The 20177-nt window shown below is 41.4% G+C and overlaps 1 protein-coding gene across 2 annotated transcripts in view; it reads left to right on the plus strand.

Moving 5' to 3' along the window:
* Positions 1–1697: 1697 nt before the first annotated feature.
* The window catches only part of LOC140333791 (serine/threonine-protein phosphatase PGAM5, mitochondrial-like), a 23688-nt gene continuing 5208 nt past the window's right edge, over positions 1698–20177 (plus strand). The window contains exons 1-6 of one of the 2 annotated variants that reach the window (XM_072415692.1): positions 2041–2334; positions 2644–2819; positions 6893–7018; positions 9073–9161; positions 9848–9978; positions 10450–11079. In XM_072415692.1, coding sequence (XP_072271793.1) covers positions 2186–2334; positions 2644–2819; positions 6893–7018; positions 9073–9161; positions 9848–9978; positions 10450–10597 — 819 coding nt within the window. In that variant the 5' untranslated portion in view covers positions 2041–2185 and the 3' untranslated portion in view covers positions 10598–11079. Of the gene's footprint in view, positions 2335–2643; positions 2820–6892; positions 7019–9072; positions 9162–9847; positions 9979–10449; positions 11080–20177 lie in introns of those variants that run through there. The other variant, XM_072415693.1, reaches the window with a different exon arrangement.

Consider the following 20177-nt stretch of genomic DNA (forward strand, 5'->3'; position numbering starts at 1 on the left):
TCCTGAGCCTACCCATTTTCTGTCTGATGGACAAGCAACATCAATCCCCCCCCCCCCCCACATGGTTCTGTGCCATTCATAGTCTTCCCCCTTTATATATTTTCTTTTCTGTTAATCATCTAGTCTCAGCAGTGAGTGTTCAGCATTTACCAATGCATGCAGGAACACCCACTCCCTAAGTCTGAAACTTGTAGGGATCTGCATTCATTTGTTGCATAGTGTCCAATGTAGCCAAGTTTACCTTTGCATTTTGTTTTTTCTTCAATAATAACTTGATTTTATTCAACTTTCCTATTCTGCACATTCTGAGCCCCCTAGATTCAGAAGAGGAGAAATGTTTTTGTAAAATTATTCAAAATACCACTTTATTCCACCTATAAACTTTCCAACTGAGGCTTTAATTTTACAACCTTTTAAAATGATGATTGACAGCCACAAACTGATGACCATGTGTAAACTATACAGAATCACTTCACACCAAAACAACTCTGAAAAGCATCGAAGAAATTCAGATGCCTATTACATTTAGGTAATAACATAAATGGAACAAAAAGATATAAAAGGTAAGATCTTGTTCTCACCATATCAATACGGTTACTAAATGCACATGTATTGCCATTTGTGTTGGAATGTACTGTGGCTGGCAGCCCATTGCACATAAATGAAGCATACTGCTTGACAACACATGGCAATGCTACTATTGAACACACTAATACCATATACACTGTGCCTTACCTGTATTTTACTAACCCAATACCCTAGTATTAAAAAAACCCTTCCATTTCTGCTTATTGCATTATGATTTAACCAAAACATAATGATTATTGCTCTGTGCATGTGAACATGGAAAAAGGTGTTCATCTCAGAATTTAGCTTAAACATTCAGCCCAACAGGACGAGGTATAGAGGCCATATAAATATGTTTGTGTACACACTCCTTGAGGATGGATGCTTAATTTATTTGCTCTACTCCAGCCTTAGACAAGTGAATGTCTCAGCAGAATCTAAGTTTGATATAAAAATGCACATAAATGCATGAATACAAACTCTGTCAAGTTCACTGCAAGCTGTCATGGTCAGGAAAAGTCTGATTGTACATAAAAGCTGTCAATCGGAGATATCAAAAGAACCATCGGTCACTTAGCAGGAATGTAAAAACCTAAGGGGTCACACCACTGCACTGCAATATTATATAATAATGACCAAACTATGACCATTCCCAGAAGGAGTATTGTGGAAGATCTTATCCCTTTTTATGGTTTGTCATTTTTTTCTCAGTTGTCATTCATTCTAAAAATGTGAATGCAATTATTTTTCGTTATCAGTTCAAAGAAAAGCCCCAGGGCAGTCCTTCTACAGCAAAGCTCAGATTGGGAAAGGGAAAAACCATGGGATAAAATATTCATCTCTACCTCTTGCCCATCTCCTTTCATAAACTTTCATTTCTCTTCAGTAGTTTTTGCTTTCTATCGCACACAACTCATTACCTGAGGTAACCCACCTTAGTTCTTGCCAAGTAATACCCTAGACCAGGGGTCAGCAACCTTTACTATCAAAAGAGCCATTTTGCCTCCTCTTCCACTAAAGAAAAATAGTCTGGAGCCGCAAAACATAACATTTGCTCCAATTACTATGGGGATGTGGGAGACATAACCTTACAGGAATGTATTCCGATGGCATTTTATCGAGCTAGCTTTCTGTAAGGCAGTGGTGGGAAAGCATTCAGTCCTGGGGCCTTGGGTGTTTTTTTCCCACAGTTTTTAGGCAATATATATTTGGGGAGTGGGGGCATGTGAGTAAAGATGATCTTCCATTTTATTACAAAGTCAGCTGTGGGGTGTATTCACACCTTCACCATCTATCCTGGTGTGTTACATTAGGGCAGCACATTCAAATAAATAGGTACCCAAAGAAAATTGGATATGCATATTTATTTATTTTTTTGTAAAGTGAGGGAAACAATACAGAAAGTTTTCTCACTACATGTTTCAACCTGTTAACAAGCAATACCACCAAAGAATGCATGAGCAAATAAAACCACCCTCTCTCTAATCTAAGGGTAACTGCCCCCTTTAAGCCTCTCTTGTAAATCACTAATTACTTCCAGCAGGGCCTCTGCCTCCTGACTACATATAATCCTGCACACCAGCCCCTGTTAGTGTGTCTGTGTCTTTGGGTAGTCATCATGTTCCTGCGCAGGGTGGTTGTTGCTGCTGGAGGAGCTGCAGCTGTTGTTGCCGCTGCACTTGTGAGGCAAAGTGGGGAGGATTCGAGTGTAGCTACTGTGCATTGGCCACCCTCCTTCACCAGGCGATGGAACTCTAACTGGGACCAGTGAGTCCTTCATAGGAGGAGGTGGCTTGTCCATCATACTCTTGGGATTGTGTGCAAATCTGTATTTATGATGTGTAGATATATTGTCTCCTAACCATGCAAGTTTCCACAGTAATGGTGTATCATTTTAAAGGCTTCTGTGTCATAGATTAACACACTGACCTAAACTGTTTTTTTGTTTTTTTTGTCTTGTAGAAGTAACACATCACCAATTGCTGTGAGCTGATATTTTCTCCTAAAAAAAATCCTATTTATATTTTGAGGTCCATAAATTGTTTCATTTACACTGACTTTTTTTTTTTTTTTAAGACGTGAGCCCATTTCTCTAATCAATCTGAATGACCTAAAGCACTCCAAAGAGGAAGACTTGAAAAGACTGCTAAAAAAATACAAAGCAAGAGCTAGTCGTCATATCTTTCTTGTTCGCCATGGACAGTACAATGTGGATGGTGACGCCGACTCAGAAAGAGTCCTAACACCGCTTGGTATGTTTGGATCTGTGTTGTGAAGCCTAGATATTCTGTTTATGTGTGAAGGTGATATAAACCTTGCTTTATATCTAGACATGTTCCAACCCCATTGGAAAGCCAGACAATCCACTTTTCACAATTTGGTTTGGGTGTAAGGGAGGGAGGTTTGTTTTGCTGCTGAGTGCATGTGTAAAGACAGAAGGTTGTATTTGGTTTCCATACTCTGCCTTGCAGAAAGGAGGTTAGGAGTCAGACCAGCTCTTGACACAAGTGGAATCCGTCAACCTTTCTGCTTGAACAGAGAAGCTCCTGTCTGAGGTTCTAGGTTGAAATATTTTTGGAGTACAAGATAAAACTGTAAATCCTGTCTGTCCTGACAATTGGTTGTAACTCCAGGGAATTCTAAATCTTGGTGATCAGAATCTCACTTGGTATCCCACTTGACAGTCTATGAAGAACTGTGGCAGTAAATCTATGGCCACATTCCTCAGAAGTCATTGTGAGTAAATGTGTTACAACAATGAAGTCATTGTCACGTTTTATATTGCCTACGTAGAGCTTTCAGTGTGTGTGTGGTAATTCATGGAGTACACATATCTGTTGGTAGTCTAACTAGGCCTCTATGCAGATGACCAACCAGGTTAAATAGCATTTTCTTAATTGATCTGATTTATCTGTCCTTGCACTTATGCGGTAGCAAAGATGGTGATTGGTGTAAAAGTAGGTCATCAAAATGCAGGGTCCACCCACCACCATGCAAAATGCCAAATTGAACACCCCATGGTTTGAGGGTAACAATGGAGATCGATATCTTGGGAGAATGGTAAAGGAAAAAGAGCAAAAGTCTCTTATCAAGATCAGGATTTTGACTTGTATATAGTGTTGAGCGAACCCGAACTGTAAAGTTTGGGTCCATACCGAACTTTACGATTTTGGGTACCTGGACCCGAACTTTGCTGGAAAAGTTCGGGTTTGAGTTCAGTGTTTGGGCATTTAATAAAGCTTGTTGAAAGGCTGCAGGGCATGTCTAGTAATGGCATGGCTGTGATTGGCCGGTGCATCATGTGACCCAGCCTCTATAAAAGCTGGATCATGTGTAGCACCGCCCATCGACTCTTGAGTAGTGCAGGGACAGGAAGCAGGCAGCTGAAGTGAGGGATAGTGTTGGTGAGCTATTGTGAATTTTTTTGTGGGTGCTATACACCAGCTTTGCACCCTTGACAAAGAAATATAATAATTAATTTGGCTGTTAATTCTGTGGGTGACCTATAGCGATCTTTTGTGGGTGCAATGCACCATCTTTGCACCCCTGACACAAAAATATAATAGTTAATCTGTCTGTTAGTTTGGTGGGTGACATATTCCCATTTTTTTGTGAGGTACACCTGCAGTGCATACATGACCGGGAAATTAATATAGGTAATCCGTCTGTTAGTTTGGTGGGTGACCTCAAAGAATGAGGGGAGCATCAAATAAGGGACGTGGCCCTGGTCGTGTTGGTGGAGCTCCTGTTGCAGGGAGAGTATGTGGTCGATCTGTGCTAGCTACACGCCCAAATGAAAACTCTTCCTCCGGTGCACATAGGTGACAGAACGTTCAGCGGTATTTTGTAGGCCCGAATACCGGTGTACAAATGGTGAGGCCAGAACAAATACAGGCGGTAGTAAATTGGCTGGCTGACGGTGCCTCCAGTTCCTTCACATTGTCTCCCACCCAGTCCCCTGCTGAAAGCGCAGAGTTGGCACCTGGAGCCCATGGGCATCTGTCTTTCACCTCACCCCCTTGCAAATCAGCCAAGCAGTCTGGGCCCGAAGTCATGCAGCAATCTCTTTTGCTTTTTGATGACTCTGCTGGCAGGGTTTCCATGGGCCGTCCACATAGCCCTGCCCCAGAAGTGGAAGAGATTGAGTGAGTGCACCGATGCCCAACCACTTATGTTTCAGGATGTGGACATGGATCCCTGCAAACAGAGGATGCGGCAGCAACACCACCACCTCCGTCACAAAGCATCTCCACACTGTCCCATCGAAGCGTTCAGCTGTCCATCTCCCACTGGAGAGAAAGAGGAAGTACCCCCCTACCCACCCATGATCCCTAGCCCTGAATGCCACATTTCAAAATTCCTGGCCTTTGACATGCTGTCATTCCGTCTGGTGGAGACGGAGACTTTTAAAAAACCTTATGACGGTGGCTGTCCCACAGTACGTGGTTCCCAGCCGCCACTACTTTTCCAAGTGAGCCATTCCTGCCCTGCACAACCAAGTGGTGGACAAAATTAGGTGTGCACTGTTCAAAGACATCTGTGGCAAGGTCCACATAACCACTGATACGTGGACCAGTAAGCATGGGCAGGGACATTATTTCTCCCTAACTGCCGGGCCTGAGGCGGATAGCGGTTTGGTGCATGTCCTTCCGCCACCGAGGATTGCAGGATGTTTCTCTTAGCCTACTCCGCTTCCTCCCCACCACCTCCTCATCCAGTCAGCGTAACACCTTCACCACCAACTTCCGCACAGCCAGGGGGAAACAGCAGGCTGTTTTGAAATTCATCTGTTTGGGGGGGGGGGAACCCACACCGTGCAGGAGCTGTGGACGGGCATGGAACAACAGACCGATGAGTGGTTGGTGCCACTGAGCCTCAAGCCCGGCCTGGTGGTGTGCGATAACGGGTGAAATCTCGTAGCAGCTCTGGGCTTAGCTGGTTTGACACACATCCCTTGCCTGGTGCATGTGCTGAATTTGGTGGTGCAGAGGTTCCTGAAAAATTACCCTGATATGCCAGAGCTGCCGCAGAAAGTGCGGGCCATCTGTGCGCGCTTTTAGCATTCCCACCTTGCTGCTGCACGCCTGTCTGCGCTGCAGCGTAACTTCGGCCTTCCTGCTCACCGCCTCATATGCAACATACCCACCAGGTGGAACTCCACCTTGCACATGCTGGAGAGACTGTGCGAGCAGCAGCAGGCGATAGTGGAGTTTCAGCTGCAGCCCGCGCGGGTGAGTCGCTCTGCGGAACAGCACCACTTCACCACTTCGGAAGATGCGCGAGTACAAGCGCACGCTGGTAGACTCACTGCTGTGATGGCATTCCCACCTGACCAAGGGGGCTCAGTGGAAGCACAAAGCAGAGGAGGAGGAAGTTGCTAATGCAGCTGGGGCACCGCCAGCACCTCAGAAGGGAGGGTTAGCATGACCGAAATGTGGAAATGTGTCAGCACGCCACAACAACCAGCACCACCAGCTGATATGGAACGTCTTAGCAGGAGGCAGCATTTCAGCAACATGGTTGAACAGTACGTGTGCATACGCCTACACGAACTGACTAATGGGTCTGCCCCATTCAACTTCTGGGTCTCCAAATTTAGCACATGGCCTGAGCTTGCCCTTTACGCCTTTGGAGGTGCTGGCCTGCCCTGCGGCCAGTGTATTGTCCGAACGTGTGTTTAGCACGGCGGGGGGGTAATCGCAGATAAGCGCAGCCGCCTGTTCACAGCCAATGTGGTCAAGCTCACATTCATTAAAATGAACCAGGCATGGATCCCACAGGACTTGTCCGTACCTTGTGCTGATTAGACAAGTATACCGGCTGCACCCAGCCATTGTTATACTCCAGCGCACTTTCTCTTTGCATTCTCTTTTCCAATTCCCAATGTTTTGGGGTCTTCCCAAATTTATAAGAAAACAACAAACAGTTTTGGCTACCTCCGCTTCTCCGCCAGGCTACACCGCCACATCCACCGCCTCCTACTCCACTTTGACCTCTGCCTCCTAGTTCAAGATTTATTTTTTTTTTTTTCTATTCTGTTATTTTATGTCATTTCCTTATCCACGTTTGTTTGCAGGGCAATTGTCCTGCTCTTTACCCCAATTTTGCTTCTTTTTGTAGCCCTTACTATGACTATTTTACAGGCATTTTAGTGCCCCAAAGTTCAGGTCCCCATAGACTTTAATAGGGTTCGGGACCCTGAACATTGAGCTGAAGTTGGGCCGAACCCGAACTTCCGGGTGTTCGGTCATCCCTACTTGTATACACTGTATGGAATATTTGCTGCTTGGTCATATTACTTAAAATAACTTCTTCTTTGTTATAGGTCGTGATCAAGCTAATTTAACTGGTCAGCGTCTGGCTAATTTGGGTTTTAAATACAATCAGATAACTAACTCTACAATGACTAGGGCCAAAGAGACATCGGAAATAATTGGCAAGCATCTGGAGGGTAAGAATATGAAGTAACATATACTTGAAAAGTATACCCGTCTAAAGGTGTGTTTTCATATATTTGATTTCTGAACTAAAATGCTGTGTTCACAAATTTGATGTGGAATAAACTTTCTCTGTAGCACCCCTTTAGTAAGGGTGTTCTTCCCTTTTTGCAAGGTAAAACCTTTTTTGAGAGAGGAGCCAGTTACTACCAGTATGTTTATTTGTTAGCCATCAGTGGTCTGGCTTCCATTGTGGTGGGTGTTCAAAAGGGATAAATCTGAGGAGAGACCCTTTTTGGGGATGGGAAAACTAAGTGTTCTTTGGGGCCAGATGGTCAAGGGCCCCCAGGCCTGGTTTTATCTTGGACTGCTGTCAAGATATGTAAACACAGTTGTGGGAAGTAACCGGCTTATTAATCTGAGGCCTATTGAAGTGAGGGACCTGCACAAGGGTGCAACAGAGAATATGAACTTGCAAGTGCTTGAAGAACTGGGGCAGACCTTTATAGGGACATTTACTGCAGTGGGAGCCTCTAAAGGTAATGCAAACCGGGAAGCTGGAACTTGGATATATCTCTACCTATGCCTATTTAATGCAGCTTTTATTGGGGTTGTCTGTAGACCATTTTTATTTTATTTTTTTTTTTATTTATGGTGTAGCAATACTACTAGGTATAGTTCAAGGGCAGGTGTCCCACCTGCATAAAAAATGGTTGTATGGAATAGTTGGTAAGGGATAACCTTTCAATTTTGGCCATTAACCCTAGAATCTTGATTGGCAGTTGTGAGGTGCTACAGCAAAGTTTTTAGTGTAATAAAATATTATTAGGGTGAAGCAGGGGCCTGGAGAACAGTGGCACAAAAGGAAATGGCAAAGATGGAAGTTTAGAAAGAGAAAAACAATAGACATTTTTTAGGTCCTATAGGAAAGAAAGAAGTGTGGTGTTTTAGTAAGTCATATTGGGCACATATGTAAATATGATGGCGTGCAGGAAAAAGATTATTATTATTATATACCCCGTCAGGTGAAGCTTTATTGGTTACCTACTTTAAAAATAAAAATGTTGTGAATTTTGTTAAAGTAGGTAACCAACAAAGCTTCACCTGACGGGGTTTTTAGGTTCAGGATACATCAATATTACAAAAAATGAACCAATACATAAGTGATGTACTGAGTTTTTTTATGTGTGGAGGATTCCTAACGTTTCAACATGTTTGAGTGCTTATTCACGGGATGTAGGAGAGATGGAAGTCAGGCATCTCATAGGATTGGTCATCAAGGGATATTGTCATTTTAAGGTGGGTCAGTCTAGGTTATGTTTATGCTGTGAGGCAGTTATTCCATGGAGTTGGGAGGAATCAGACGGAGGGGGGGGGGGGGCCTGCCAGTGGAGGAAGGTTGTGCTTTTACCTCTTTAGTGGCGTGCAGGATGCAATGTAGCAGTCAGCTGGTGGGGTCTTGGCTGTGTGCTGGTGTATAGGTGGACCAGCAGTCTGATACTTTTGTGAACTCTGGCCCTATGGTGTTTGTGTGTGTGTGTTATGGATTACATTAGAAAAGGTAACTTTCCTGGTTTCTGTGCTCATGTATCCCTCTCTAACAAATACATTTTATAAGCTGGTAAATTTGATTGGTAATACAAAGGAACATGATAAACTCAGCTGGCCCATGTTATTGGTAATGAATTGATGGGATTTGGTGTTTAGTCTTTTGCAAATATGTTGGTAAAATCTGGTGTGTGTTGTTGAGGGGCGGATTGTTTTAAATATCCTGCCTCCACATCCTTTTGCAACCGATGGTAATTCTGAATGTTGCATAAACCTTAGCACTACATCAAACCAAGAAAAAGCAGTTCCAAAAATATACTCGGTATAGTGAAGTGCTTATAGTTCAAATAAAGTAACCCACAATCTGGTACCTTACTTATGTATCACAAGTGGTAATTCTGTTTTGGCTACATGCTAGATTTAATCTACATTAGGTGTTAGTGTTTAGGCCAGCTACCAGCATGTGCTAATCCTGAATTTACTTGCCTGGAAGCATTGGATAATTTTCTTCTCATCACAGGTGTAGAACGAACTAGTTCTGACTTGCTAAGAGAAGGGGCACCTATTAGACCAGATCCACCAAGTCATGACTGGATGCCAGATGTTGTGGTGAGTCCTTACTTCTGTCATGAACCTTGGTGACAAATTAGTTTGTCTGTATGTGCTAATGCAGCCTTTCTCATCCTTTAACAATGGGGAACTCTTGAAATCCTTTTCAGGTGCTCAGGGAACCCCTGCTATATTTACTATATCCACAGCTCAAATTATAGGAGCATGGTGGTCAGTTGTCTTACTGATGGCTAAAAAGACAATTGGTGACACTTGAACTGGCCTGAAAGGTGCTTGTTGCTTAAAGAATCCCTAGAAATCTGTGGGGGAATACTAGGGTTCCACAGCACTCTGTGATAATGTGTTAACTTTACTGAGGCAAACCACCTCAATGCTGCAAAAAGCAGGCACTTCAAGAAAACCTCAGAATCTTCTTAACTTGTGGACTACATGATGTGCTATTTTCTGTATACACTTTCCCTATCCCATTCGGCTTTGGAGCAGGATAGTAAAGTCTTGTCCACCAACCTCCATGCCATTCTAAGGATCTAACCTGCAGTAAGCCTAAACTGCTGTCCAGATGTGACCTGGACATATGACATATTCCTACCTTAAATGCAGACGAGAGAAACTAAATCCCTTAGACATTTGACAATTTAAACTAGTTTGTGATGCATCCCTAACGTGTTCCTTTTTTTGCTCCTTGGTAAATACTTCATCATTTCTTCTTCCTCCTCCTCCTCCAGTATTTTAATGATGGACCACGTATAGAGTCTGCTTTCAGAAACTATATTCACCGTGCTGACCATAAACAGAAGGAAGACACCTACGAGATCATAGTCTGCCATGATAATGTTATCCGCTATATTGTATGCAGGTAATGGCTTCTGTCTTTTAAGCTTTGCATGTCTGGTTTCTAAAGCCCAGGGAATGTTTTAACTTTTTTTTTTTCTTGTGTACTGTGTGATTGGGGCTATTGATGATACCCAAGTCTGAGTTTTTTTTTTTTTTTTTTTTGTTCAATTTCCAGTGTATATTATGGAGGACAGCTTTGTGCATTGGATTGGATAGTTATACTGACAGTATTTTCTTAGGTGTGGGTAAACTACAAAAATTTCATGGGTAAAATTATTCCAATTGTCCAAAAATTAAGAGGTGCATGTAGTCTCATAACTTAAAAATGATTTGGCTACGCTTTAAAGTTGCACATTTGAGTTGTGGGTTTTTCTACTATGTAATAGGGGGTCAAAAGATTTCCTTTTTATATAAAGACTAATTATGTAAGCAGTGAGATTCTGGGTTTGTCTTGACAAACATCTGACAGCTTTTTTTTTACTTTATTACCTAGGGCTCTTCAGCTTCCTCCTGAAGCTTGGCTACGCATGGATCTTCACCATGGCAGCATTACCGAGCTTGTGATTCACCACAATGGTAATGTAAGTCTAAAGACTCTCGGTGATGCTGGTTATATGCCTGCCAATAAGCTCAGCTATTAACCTGGATGATGCTGACAAATTTATGCAAACCTGAAGTAGGAAATCAATACCATTGCCTCCCGATTGCAGAAAAGGTGTTAACATGCTCTGTACTGTGACAGACTTAATGCAGGATATTGCCTAACATGGTGGGGGGATAAAATTTTTCTTGGCTTTCAGTTGGTACTATAGGAGTTTCTTATAATACAGAAAGTATGGTCACTGCTATATACAAGGAACACATTACTTAATATCACAGACAGGATTGTAACTGCACTTCATATTATTGAACTTCTTGTTCAATAACTTGATTACATTTATCTATACACTCTAGATGTTTTACACACGTTTTATTGTCCTTTTGTATTTGTCTAAATCTTGTATTAAGCTGTGCTTGAGCATAATTTCTATATAAAAATAAATTGCAGTTTAAAACTACCATTAAGTCCTTACCTTCTATTGTTTGATGCATTATCCAAATAAAACTTTTGATCTTCAATGGATATCCTATAAAGATGCCTTGTAAATTCCTGGTTACGCTCATAACTATTATTAACACCTTACCTCTTGCTGATTTAACTATAAAAAGCAAAAATAAATGGTCTAAAAGATAATAAATGCTTAATGTTTGTTACCAGATGTATCTGAAGTTTCAGAATGTTGTATGTATGGTATTGTCAAAGTAATGTGAAACAAATGGTCTTACTGCAATAGGGACAATTTTCTTCATTTACTAGCTGAGAATCCTATTCACAAAATTAAAGTATGCCATGTGTAATAAAAATGCACTGGTTACCCCTATAGTGAACAGGATATTCTAAGCAGTTTCCATACATTAAGATTAGAAACTGGGAATTGCCACTCTGCAGTATTCAATTTGATACTTCAATGTTGAAGCAACTGGGCACCTAACATTTATCAATGGTGCCCCCTATCTTCTCACAATACACGTTTCCTTCCTGTATTCTGAAATATTTTAAGCACTTGACCATGTTGATTAATTGTGGAGGGTATGGTCTAGTAGTATATTGTTTTTTTTTTGTTTGGGTTTTTCTCTCCCTATAGCAAACATATCGGTTTAAATAGATTGAATGTTTGTGTAATGTAAAGCATTACACATTGGGAGCCATGCTAGAATAGCTCATCCAGGTACAGCTCACAATAAAGAAGAGAAGCCGCAATCAGACCACAAAAATGTTCAATCAAAAGAAAAGCTGAAGACTCTTATGAATGGTCAATGTATGTTTTGATAATCAGTGGTGCCCAGCCTTTTTTTTTTTTTTTTTTTTTTTTTTTTTTTTATCCGGGGACTGCTGTTGACATTGGGATAAAACTCGTGGGCCACAATGCAAACAAACATTAAAGATATATGTTTAAGACTAGAACAGTTTAACTTGAAAATAAACTGAAATGTTTCTAGTTACTGTAACATACATGCACCAAATAAGGGATGACAAATTAAGAATTTCTGCATTAGATTTTTCCAGGGAAATGCAATTCATGTGACAGATAGTCAAGGGGTCTGTGTTCTTACTACCACATCTTCCCTCCATCCCCCAGTTTCTGAGAAATTAGGGTTCACAAAGGTAAGTGGCTCGCTAAATGTGACAGGATAGCACAGTATGGTAGGTGCAGTTTTTATTATTATTATTAAACAGCATTTATATAGCGCCAACATATTACGCAGTGCTGTACAATTAAATAGGGATTGCAAATGACAGACTAAAACAGACAGTGATCCAGGAGGAGAGGACCCTGCCCCGAAGAGCTTACAATCTAGTAGTTTTTCTAATTTTGTGGTGGTGCCACAGCAATAACATTTTAGGGGAGTTGGCCACAAGAGCCCCCCACTTATGCTACATTTTATTATACCTACAGCTCCCCTTTCAGGAGAAGCTGGGATTCAAAGAACATAAGTGGACATTTATATGCGATAGGGCACAATGGTATAGTAAGTGATAACATTTTAGAAAGGGGGGTGGTTAGCCACAAGAGTCCCCCACTTATTCTACATTTCTCTTAGTCTACTGCTAAGAGAAATTGGGGTTCACACAAGGTAAGTGGCCAGCTATGTGTGACAAGGTAGCACAGTATGAAAGGTATTGTTTTTTTTCAAATTTTGTGATGGTGCGGTAGTAATGAAATTTTAGGGGGAGTAAGCGGCAAGAGTCCTGCACTTGCAGTCACCTTTCCCTTTTCTCACAGAGAAATTGAGGTTCATAGAGAGTAAGGGGGTATGTGTGATGGTAGCATATGATGGGTATAACATTTTAAAAGGGAAGGGGTGGGGGACAAAAGGCACTTCCTACTGGCTCCCACATTTCCAGTTGCCAACATCCCTTTGTTACAGAGAAATTGAGGTTCACCGAATGTAAGTGTCCAGCTATGTGTAACAGGCAGCTTGCAAACTGCACAGTCCGTCACATTGCAGCGTCTGCAGCTTTGACTACAGGCAGTACTGAGTAACTCCCCCAAGCCAGGAAGGGATAACCACACTGCAACCTTACTACCACCTGAACACTGAGCCTTGAAGTTTTGTGAATTTTAAGGGACACAACAGAGCACAAACAATTGGCAGTACCCTAATGTTCGATGCCATGAGAGTGGTCCTCAATTTGAAGACCGTGATCTTGAAATAGCCCCCCATGCGAAAATGTCCCTGATTGTTAGGATTTTTATGCTTGTGACTCTATATCTGGCAACTTGTTAAGTGTAGAAGGCATACATTTGGTTTAGTAGCTGCTGCTTGGATTATCTCACAGTACTAGGTGGGGGGAGCAGATCCCTTTGCAGTTTGGGGAAATGTCAGATTCCCTGTTTTATAAATCGAGCCCCGTATGTTTTCCACTAAAAGAAACCATGGTCCTTTAAAAAAAAAAAGGTGGGTGTCTGGTGGTCACCCCTTGGCACTAGATTGGTATATTATTGCTGTTATAAATGTTGTCTTTTTGTTAAAGTTGTCCACTTTCATGATAAATATAGTCTATAATGTAAAATAGGATCAAGAGAAAACAAGTTCCCTGGCAGGAGTGCTGACCTAAAACCTAATTTGCAAAGAACTCAAAGTCCCCAAGAGATAAGGTTTAGGAGATTAAATTTTTTTTGAGCTGCCAGCACTTAAAAATCTCTGTTTTGGTGCAGAGAGATTTGTGCTGTTCATTTATAAAAACATGAGAGCCCGTACCACTTCTAAATTTTAGGCATGCTGGTTTTTTCCCCATTTTGGAATGCAATGAGTGTATGGAACTGAATGATATAACGTTTACTTATTCTGAGACAAGCGCATTGTAAACCTGAACAATACATATGATCTTTGTGTTCATTTTAATATGAATTCTTCTACATCATGTGCATAAAGCTGAACTCCAACCTTGCCCTTTTTTTATTCCACACTTGTAAATGCATGATGTCTCTAACCTTAACCCAAAATAGTCTGAGTTTAGGACATGACCAGATTTTATGTCGACGTGTTCCCCTATCTGTATCACATTTCCAACACCTATCTGAGATCTGATGTAAGCGTGTAGGGACCCTATACCAGCGTTAGTATTTTGTATCCTAGATCTTGAAATTTGGCAAACTACTCCCTCCTCAATGCACAATCTTTCAAAGATTGTCAAGGAGCGAACAAATTGTTGAGCCTGGGGGAGGGATTGCAGGGAATGAGATAGTTGGTTAGCTCTCTAAAGAGATAGCTTAAAGGGTTTGTTTGGATTTGTAAGTTCTTTTAGGGAGGGTCAACTTTCGCATAGAATAAAGTGGCGGGCTCTACTTAGGTTATGTTTTGCCAGGATACGTAGTCCTGGGTCTTCTAGGAAAGGACAAGTTACCGATCACAGGTAGAAGTGGGTAAGGTGTTGGTAAAAGATTGGGGGATCACAGTCTCTTAGTGCCAGACCTGTGGTGGGATGTTTCTGTAAAAGTGTTGTGGGTGCATGTGGAAGCCATGGTATTGCAAGCAGTGGAGTATTGCGATATAACTGTTCCAGGCTCACTCACTGTTTGTATGGAGAGTGGCAGCACCAGTCCACCACTCTTGTGAGGTGCGCAGCCGCATAATAGTGTGAGAGGTTTGGCATTCCTGACTTTTGGACAGGAAAAGTTTATCTGTGGATTTCCCCCCCAGATATAAAGTTCAACAGTTTAGAGTTTGGATTCATAAAGAAGGAGTATGGCAACTGGGAGTGCTTGAAACAGGTATACCAGTCTCGGGAGAACCCTCATTTTAATGGCTGATCGTGTTATCTCTGGCCTCCCTCGAGGGCATGAACCCGGCTTGGTCTAAATGTATTATTTTATGCAAAACTGGCTGTAACCTGAGGGCTAGAATTTTTGTAAATAGTTTAAGATCCTGATTAAGAGGGGCGATGAGTCTGTAGCTTGCACATGCTGTTGGGTCTTTGCCCTCCTTGAATATGACATATATGTCATATATGAGATATGTGCTCATAGTGTGTCTTGTGGGAGAGTCCCTCCTTCCATTAGGCTATTCATGGCCTTCAGGTAATGTGGCGTTAGGGTGTCATTTTATAGTAGGGAGTTTGCAGTCATCCAGTCCTGATGATTTGCCCTGATGGGGTCAAATGTATTGCTTGTTGGAGTTCCTCCTCAGAAATGGAGGACTCCAAGCATACTCTATCCCCTTCCTCTAATTGGGGCATACCAGCTCATGTAAGGTAGGATTGGACTGCTTCATCTCTTCCCCTAATGCTACTGCCATATGAAGTTACGGTAAAAGTCACAGAAAGCTTCCGCTTTCTGCTTTACTTTGTATTGATTCTTGCCCGCCTCGTCCACTCTAAACGGTATGAATGTTCTCTCGCTCTGTAACCATAGGGCCTGGGCTAGTATCCTACTGCTTTTGTTCCCATATTCATAAAATGTGCGTCTACATCTGGTCAGTTTAGCCTTGGTCTTTGCCAGTGTGACCGCGGTTATAAAATAAAATGTTATAACCTTTTAAAATGTTGATAGACAGCCACAGCAACCGATGACCATGTTCAATGGTACCAACAACCTAAACACTTTCTAGGAAAGCATTGCCATGTGTTGTCAGGCAGTATGCTTCGTTTATGTGCAATGGGCTGCCAGCCACAGTACATTCCAACACAAATGGCAATACATGAGCATTTAGTAACCGTATTGCTATGGTGAGAACAAGATCTTACTTTTTATATCTTTTTGTTCTAATTAAATTATTACCAAAATGTAATAGGCATCTGAATTTCTTTAAAGCTTTTTAAAGTTGTTTTGGTATGTTCTTGTATATTACAGGAAGTAAGCCAGAACAAAGATCTAAACTTTTTACTAACTTTTTATTATTCATACCACTTGTGAGATCAGGCACTTCTGTACATTTGTAGTATCTTTGCATTCTAGAACTCACTTAGCAGTATCAATGCAGCATACACTACTTAACTCTCATTATTTATGCCACTGGAGAGAGGTGTCCTCCAATATACATGCCAGCAGAGAGAAGTGTCCACAAACACATAGAGCTGCCTTGCCAGCAATCAGTACAATAAGTCCTTAGTGACTAGTCTACAAGGACATTTAGTAACCCTCCTTGGGTCTTACCAAGTAATAGCCCAATCCACAGTCCATGTGTTTTGATCCCATAGCTTTCTGATCTAGTGTATTTACATTATCTGTTCCAAGACCGCTTTTTATTATATCAGCACTGAAGTGTTTAGCCTTTTCATTTTTAACGATTAAAGGAACTTTACTTCACTGCTCCTTAAGCAGACACAAAATAAGAGAAAATCTGAAACAAGTATACAGACATCAATATAAATCTGGTAGGGTAACTAGGTGTACTTCAATCAATAAATTAAAAAAATGTTTTTCTCTGTGTGGCTGTACACATCCTGTTTGTCACTATGGCAGTGAATGAGGAAGAATCTCTTTCAGACAGTCTAGGTATGCATTTCTGTTGATTTGAAATAAATGTATCGGGGTATAAAAAGCAAAGGAGTATCTCGCATGGAGGTTGGCAGTTATGGGCCACCAGGCCACCCACTTAAACCTGGCTTAAGCTTGCGGTAAGCACTTCCTTGATCCTAGCTTACCCTAGGCCAGGACTGTCCAAAAGTTATTGAAAGCCAGGATCTGCACACATTAGTTGTATTGCTCTAACAGGCAGAAGTACATTTAGTAAGCATAGGAATATGACTCCGGCCTGTTTGTGGCCCTGAATGACAGTAGTTGGACAGCCCTGCCATATTGTAAGCCAGGGTTGTGTAAGTGCTTGCCATTAGCTTTAGCTGGGATTAGGGAATGTACTGGCCACATGATAAGTGCCCCTGTGTGACCTAGGTCCTATTAAAACAGCTTATTCCAATAATTACTGTGATACAGTGGTTCATTTTGGAAACAACTTTCCAAATTTGTATGAGTTACACCAACACGTTGATGTCCCCTAGGCAGCTCTAGGGTTCAAAGCAAAACTGAACACTAACTGCTAACACAGTAAACCTCTCTTTCTCAGTACTAGGTACCTGGATAGCCACCAGAGCAATAGAAAGAAAGGGAGCTTGACAATTGCTCAGCGGCCAACATAGGATTATTACAGCATGTTGGGTGAGCAAGTGACACACTCTTCTGTTATTCTAGAATTTTCAAATAGTGTAGAATATAGTTTTAAGAAAAAAAAAGGTCCTGGTAAATTACCTAGTATCAGCCAATCCAGATAACATTTCTACAACCATTAGGATTCCTATGTTCAAGCAAACCTTTAAAAGAAGGAAGCAAGTTTAAATCCAGTCAGTTGTGAGGATACATACCAAAAACTGCCTCCCTCTCCCTCTTTTGTCATGTCTAAAGTTAATGGGTTGAAAGTCTCTTCTTTGAATAAGAAAGAGGGTTGTGTTTGGAGGTTAAAATTTGTTTTAGAAGCTTGAGTCACAGTGACTACGTTCCTGAGTGTGTACACTTTTAGGTATTTTGGTGTAAAATGTTTTAAGACTGAAGGTATGGTTTATATTATGAAACATTAACATATAACAAACAATAATAAAGGCAGTTGCCATGAAATTCCATCACATTTGTGCTTGATTATTATCAGTTATTGTTATTAAGTGTTAAGAAACTGCAGCTGACATACAGGTAACAGATAAACCTGTGAGCATATAGAGGACATCACATGCTAGCAGTGTTTTATTTGCTCCAGTGTGATTGCAACAGGGACAACCTTGAAATTTATTGGAGGACATTTTTCCTTCTCATAAGATATAAACCCTTTTCATATGGAAACAAAGAGGTTTTGCTTCACATTCAATCTGAACAAACTTATAATAGCGAAAGAGGCATACATTTTTTTTTTCAATTTTATTTAAGAAAAAATCCTATGCCTCTTTCTCTGTTTGTAGCCTTCTGAGTTAAATTTCAATAGTAACCTTTTTGCAGAGGCTAATAATAATAATAACTATATTCTTCTATGAAAATCCAACCATTCAAGTCCATGCCTTGGAGTAGCAAGGAAAAGTAGGGCCGAGGGGGAGTGCTGGAAATGCCAGACGTGGCCAATGCGGGGGTAAATCCTATGAGTGGCCCACAGCTGAAACTCCCTCTTCATTAAAAAAGTGCTGCTACTAAAGTTTTGGGCATTATTTGCGTCTATAAGACACTCCAATGCGGGGCCACGCTGGTCTATAGAGGCGAGTGATGCCAGGAATTGTAGTAGCGGCGCTATTTTAATGCAGTGGCAGGCCAGCTGCAATTCATATTTAGAAATCCTTTGGGGGCCACAAAAAAAAGGACGTTGGAGGCCAGATTTGGTCTCCAGGCCAGTGTTTGACACCCCTGCTTTAGGGGGAGATGAAGGAAAAACTGGAGAAAGTAGACTAGCTGGGCATCTGGCAGGGCTTTTTACTAGGCTGTACAGCAGGAAGTGTAGGTAAAGCTGGTGAAGGCAGGGTACCAAGGCACCTTGGAGGACTCTGTGTCTCTGAAAAGAAGGAAGAATAGATGAAGGCAGAATAGTCAGGCGCAAGGGAGGGTTTTGTGCTGGGCTGAACAGAAGGGAAAAGCAAACTGTATTTTTCAAGGGTAATTAGGTTGAGGAAGGCTGGTCTGGAAGGTATACTTGGATATCAGCATGCATAACAGTAATCTGTACAACAAGCTTTAACTAAACATTTGCAAAAGCTTTCATCAAGCTCAGCTTTCTTGAATTCTTTCATTATGTACATTTTCATACCACATTGACTTTAGGGTACAGTCACCCCTAAATAATTTAGTAATTTGCACATTAGTGTGTTATGGTGCTATTCATTTTTAGTGGCACCCCAACATACAAAGGATGCACCTGCATTGTGGTGTGCTGCATCAGACAAAAATGCTGCATGTCCATTTTTAATATTTATTAACACACGGTGAAAGATTGTATGACTGTAAATTGGGTCCAAAGATCCAATCACACCTATGTGTTGTGATAACCAATGTCACCACACCATACATAATAATATGTTATGGTATCTTTCATATGCAATGCAAAGAAAATGCACGAGTTGCAGCAACGCCCAGTAAAACACTACTGTGCAATGTGCCGCTCTGTATTGCTATATTTTGTATATGCCACTGTGTAGTGTTGGCAGCCCTAACTCATTTCAAGGGTCCAACTTGGCACCAATTGGTCTTTATTGTTTTGCAAGTCTCTATAAAAAAACACAGGTGGGACACTGAGAATGTGTAATTAAGTATTAGACTTCACTGCTTTTGGCATGCTTCAAACACCTAACTAGCCAATTTCCGTGAATGCTTCAGCTTTGCTTTAGTTCCATTTAAAAGTAACATACTTTCCTGCCTTGGTCAAAGCTGGGCTGCTCAATATTGCTTTGTGATTTAATGCATGCTGAAAATTAATTTGCTGCACAGCTTAGAACCAAGAAAAAACAGAACCTGCAAAAAGTGCTAGAGGATTCAGGTGATAGCAACCGTGCATGTTAATGCAGCAAGCTGTAAAACAAAAGTTGTGTTGCTATTTCAGCAAAGGTCAAGTTCAGGTAGGTGGTAAAGTTACAGTACTGTTACTGTTTCCATACATCCATGAACAACGGGTGGTACTTGAACCAGCAGGCACCATTGGATGGCTCACTAACATCAATGGGACCAGTAGTGAGGCTTTCAGTACCTCCCACTGTTCAAATGATGGCTCAAAAAAAAAAAAATAAAACAGTGCAGGGTCTTGGGTGGCTGAGTGGCTAGAAAGGTGCCAACCACTGGGAGCTGCCTGAACAAGCGCTTATTGTTCCTGCTCCCTATAAAAGCTCACAAGGTGGACTAACGCAGGTAAAAATAAATGTATGAACAGAATACAGAAGAATATGTTGCAGGACATTCCTGGCTTTCATAGTGATCCATTTGTTAATAATACATGCTGAGTTACTGACACAGCAATTATGCAAAATAAGCATTTAACCTGCTGAATGCTTGTCCCAGAACTCTGAATTTATGAACTGCACATAAAAATTAAATAAATGCTTTCCTTATCTCCGATATATGAAATGCATTTGCTCCAATTACTATGGGGATGTGGGAGACATAACCTTACAGGAATGTATTCCGATGGCATTTTATCGAGCTAGCTTTCTGTAAGGCAGTG

The sequence above is a fragment of the Pyxicephalus adspersus genome, chromosome 6 (genome assembly GCF_032062135.1).
Source record: "Pyxicephalus adspersus chromosome 6, UCB_Pads_2.0, whole genome shotgun sequence".
NCBI lineage: Eukaryota > Metazoa > Chordata > Amphibia > Anura > Pyxicephalidae > Pyxicephalus > Pyxicephalus adspersus.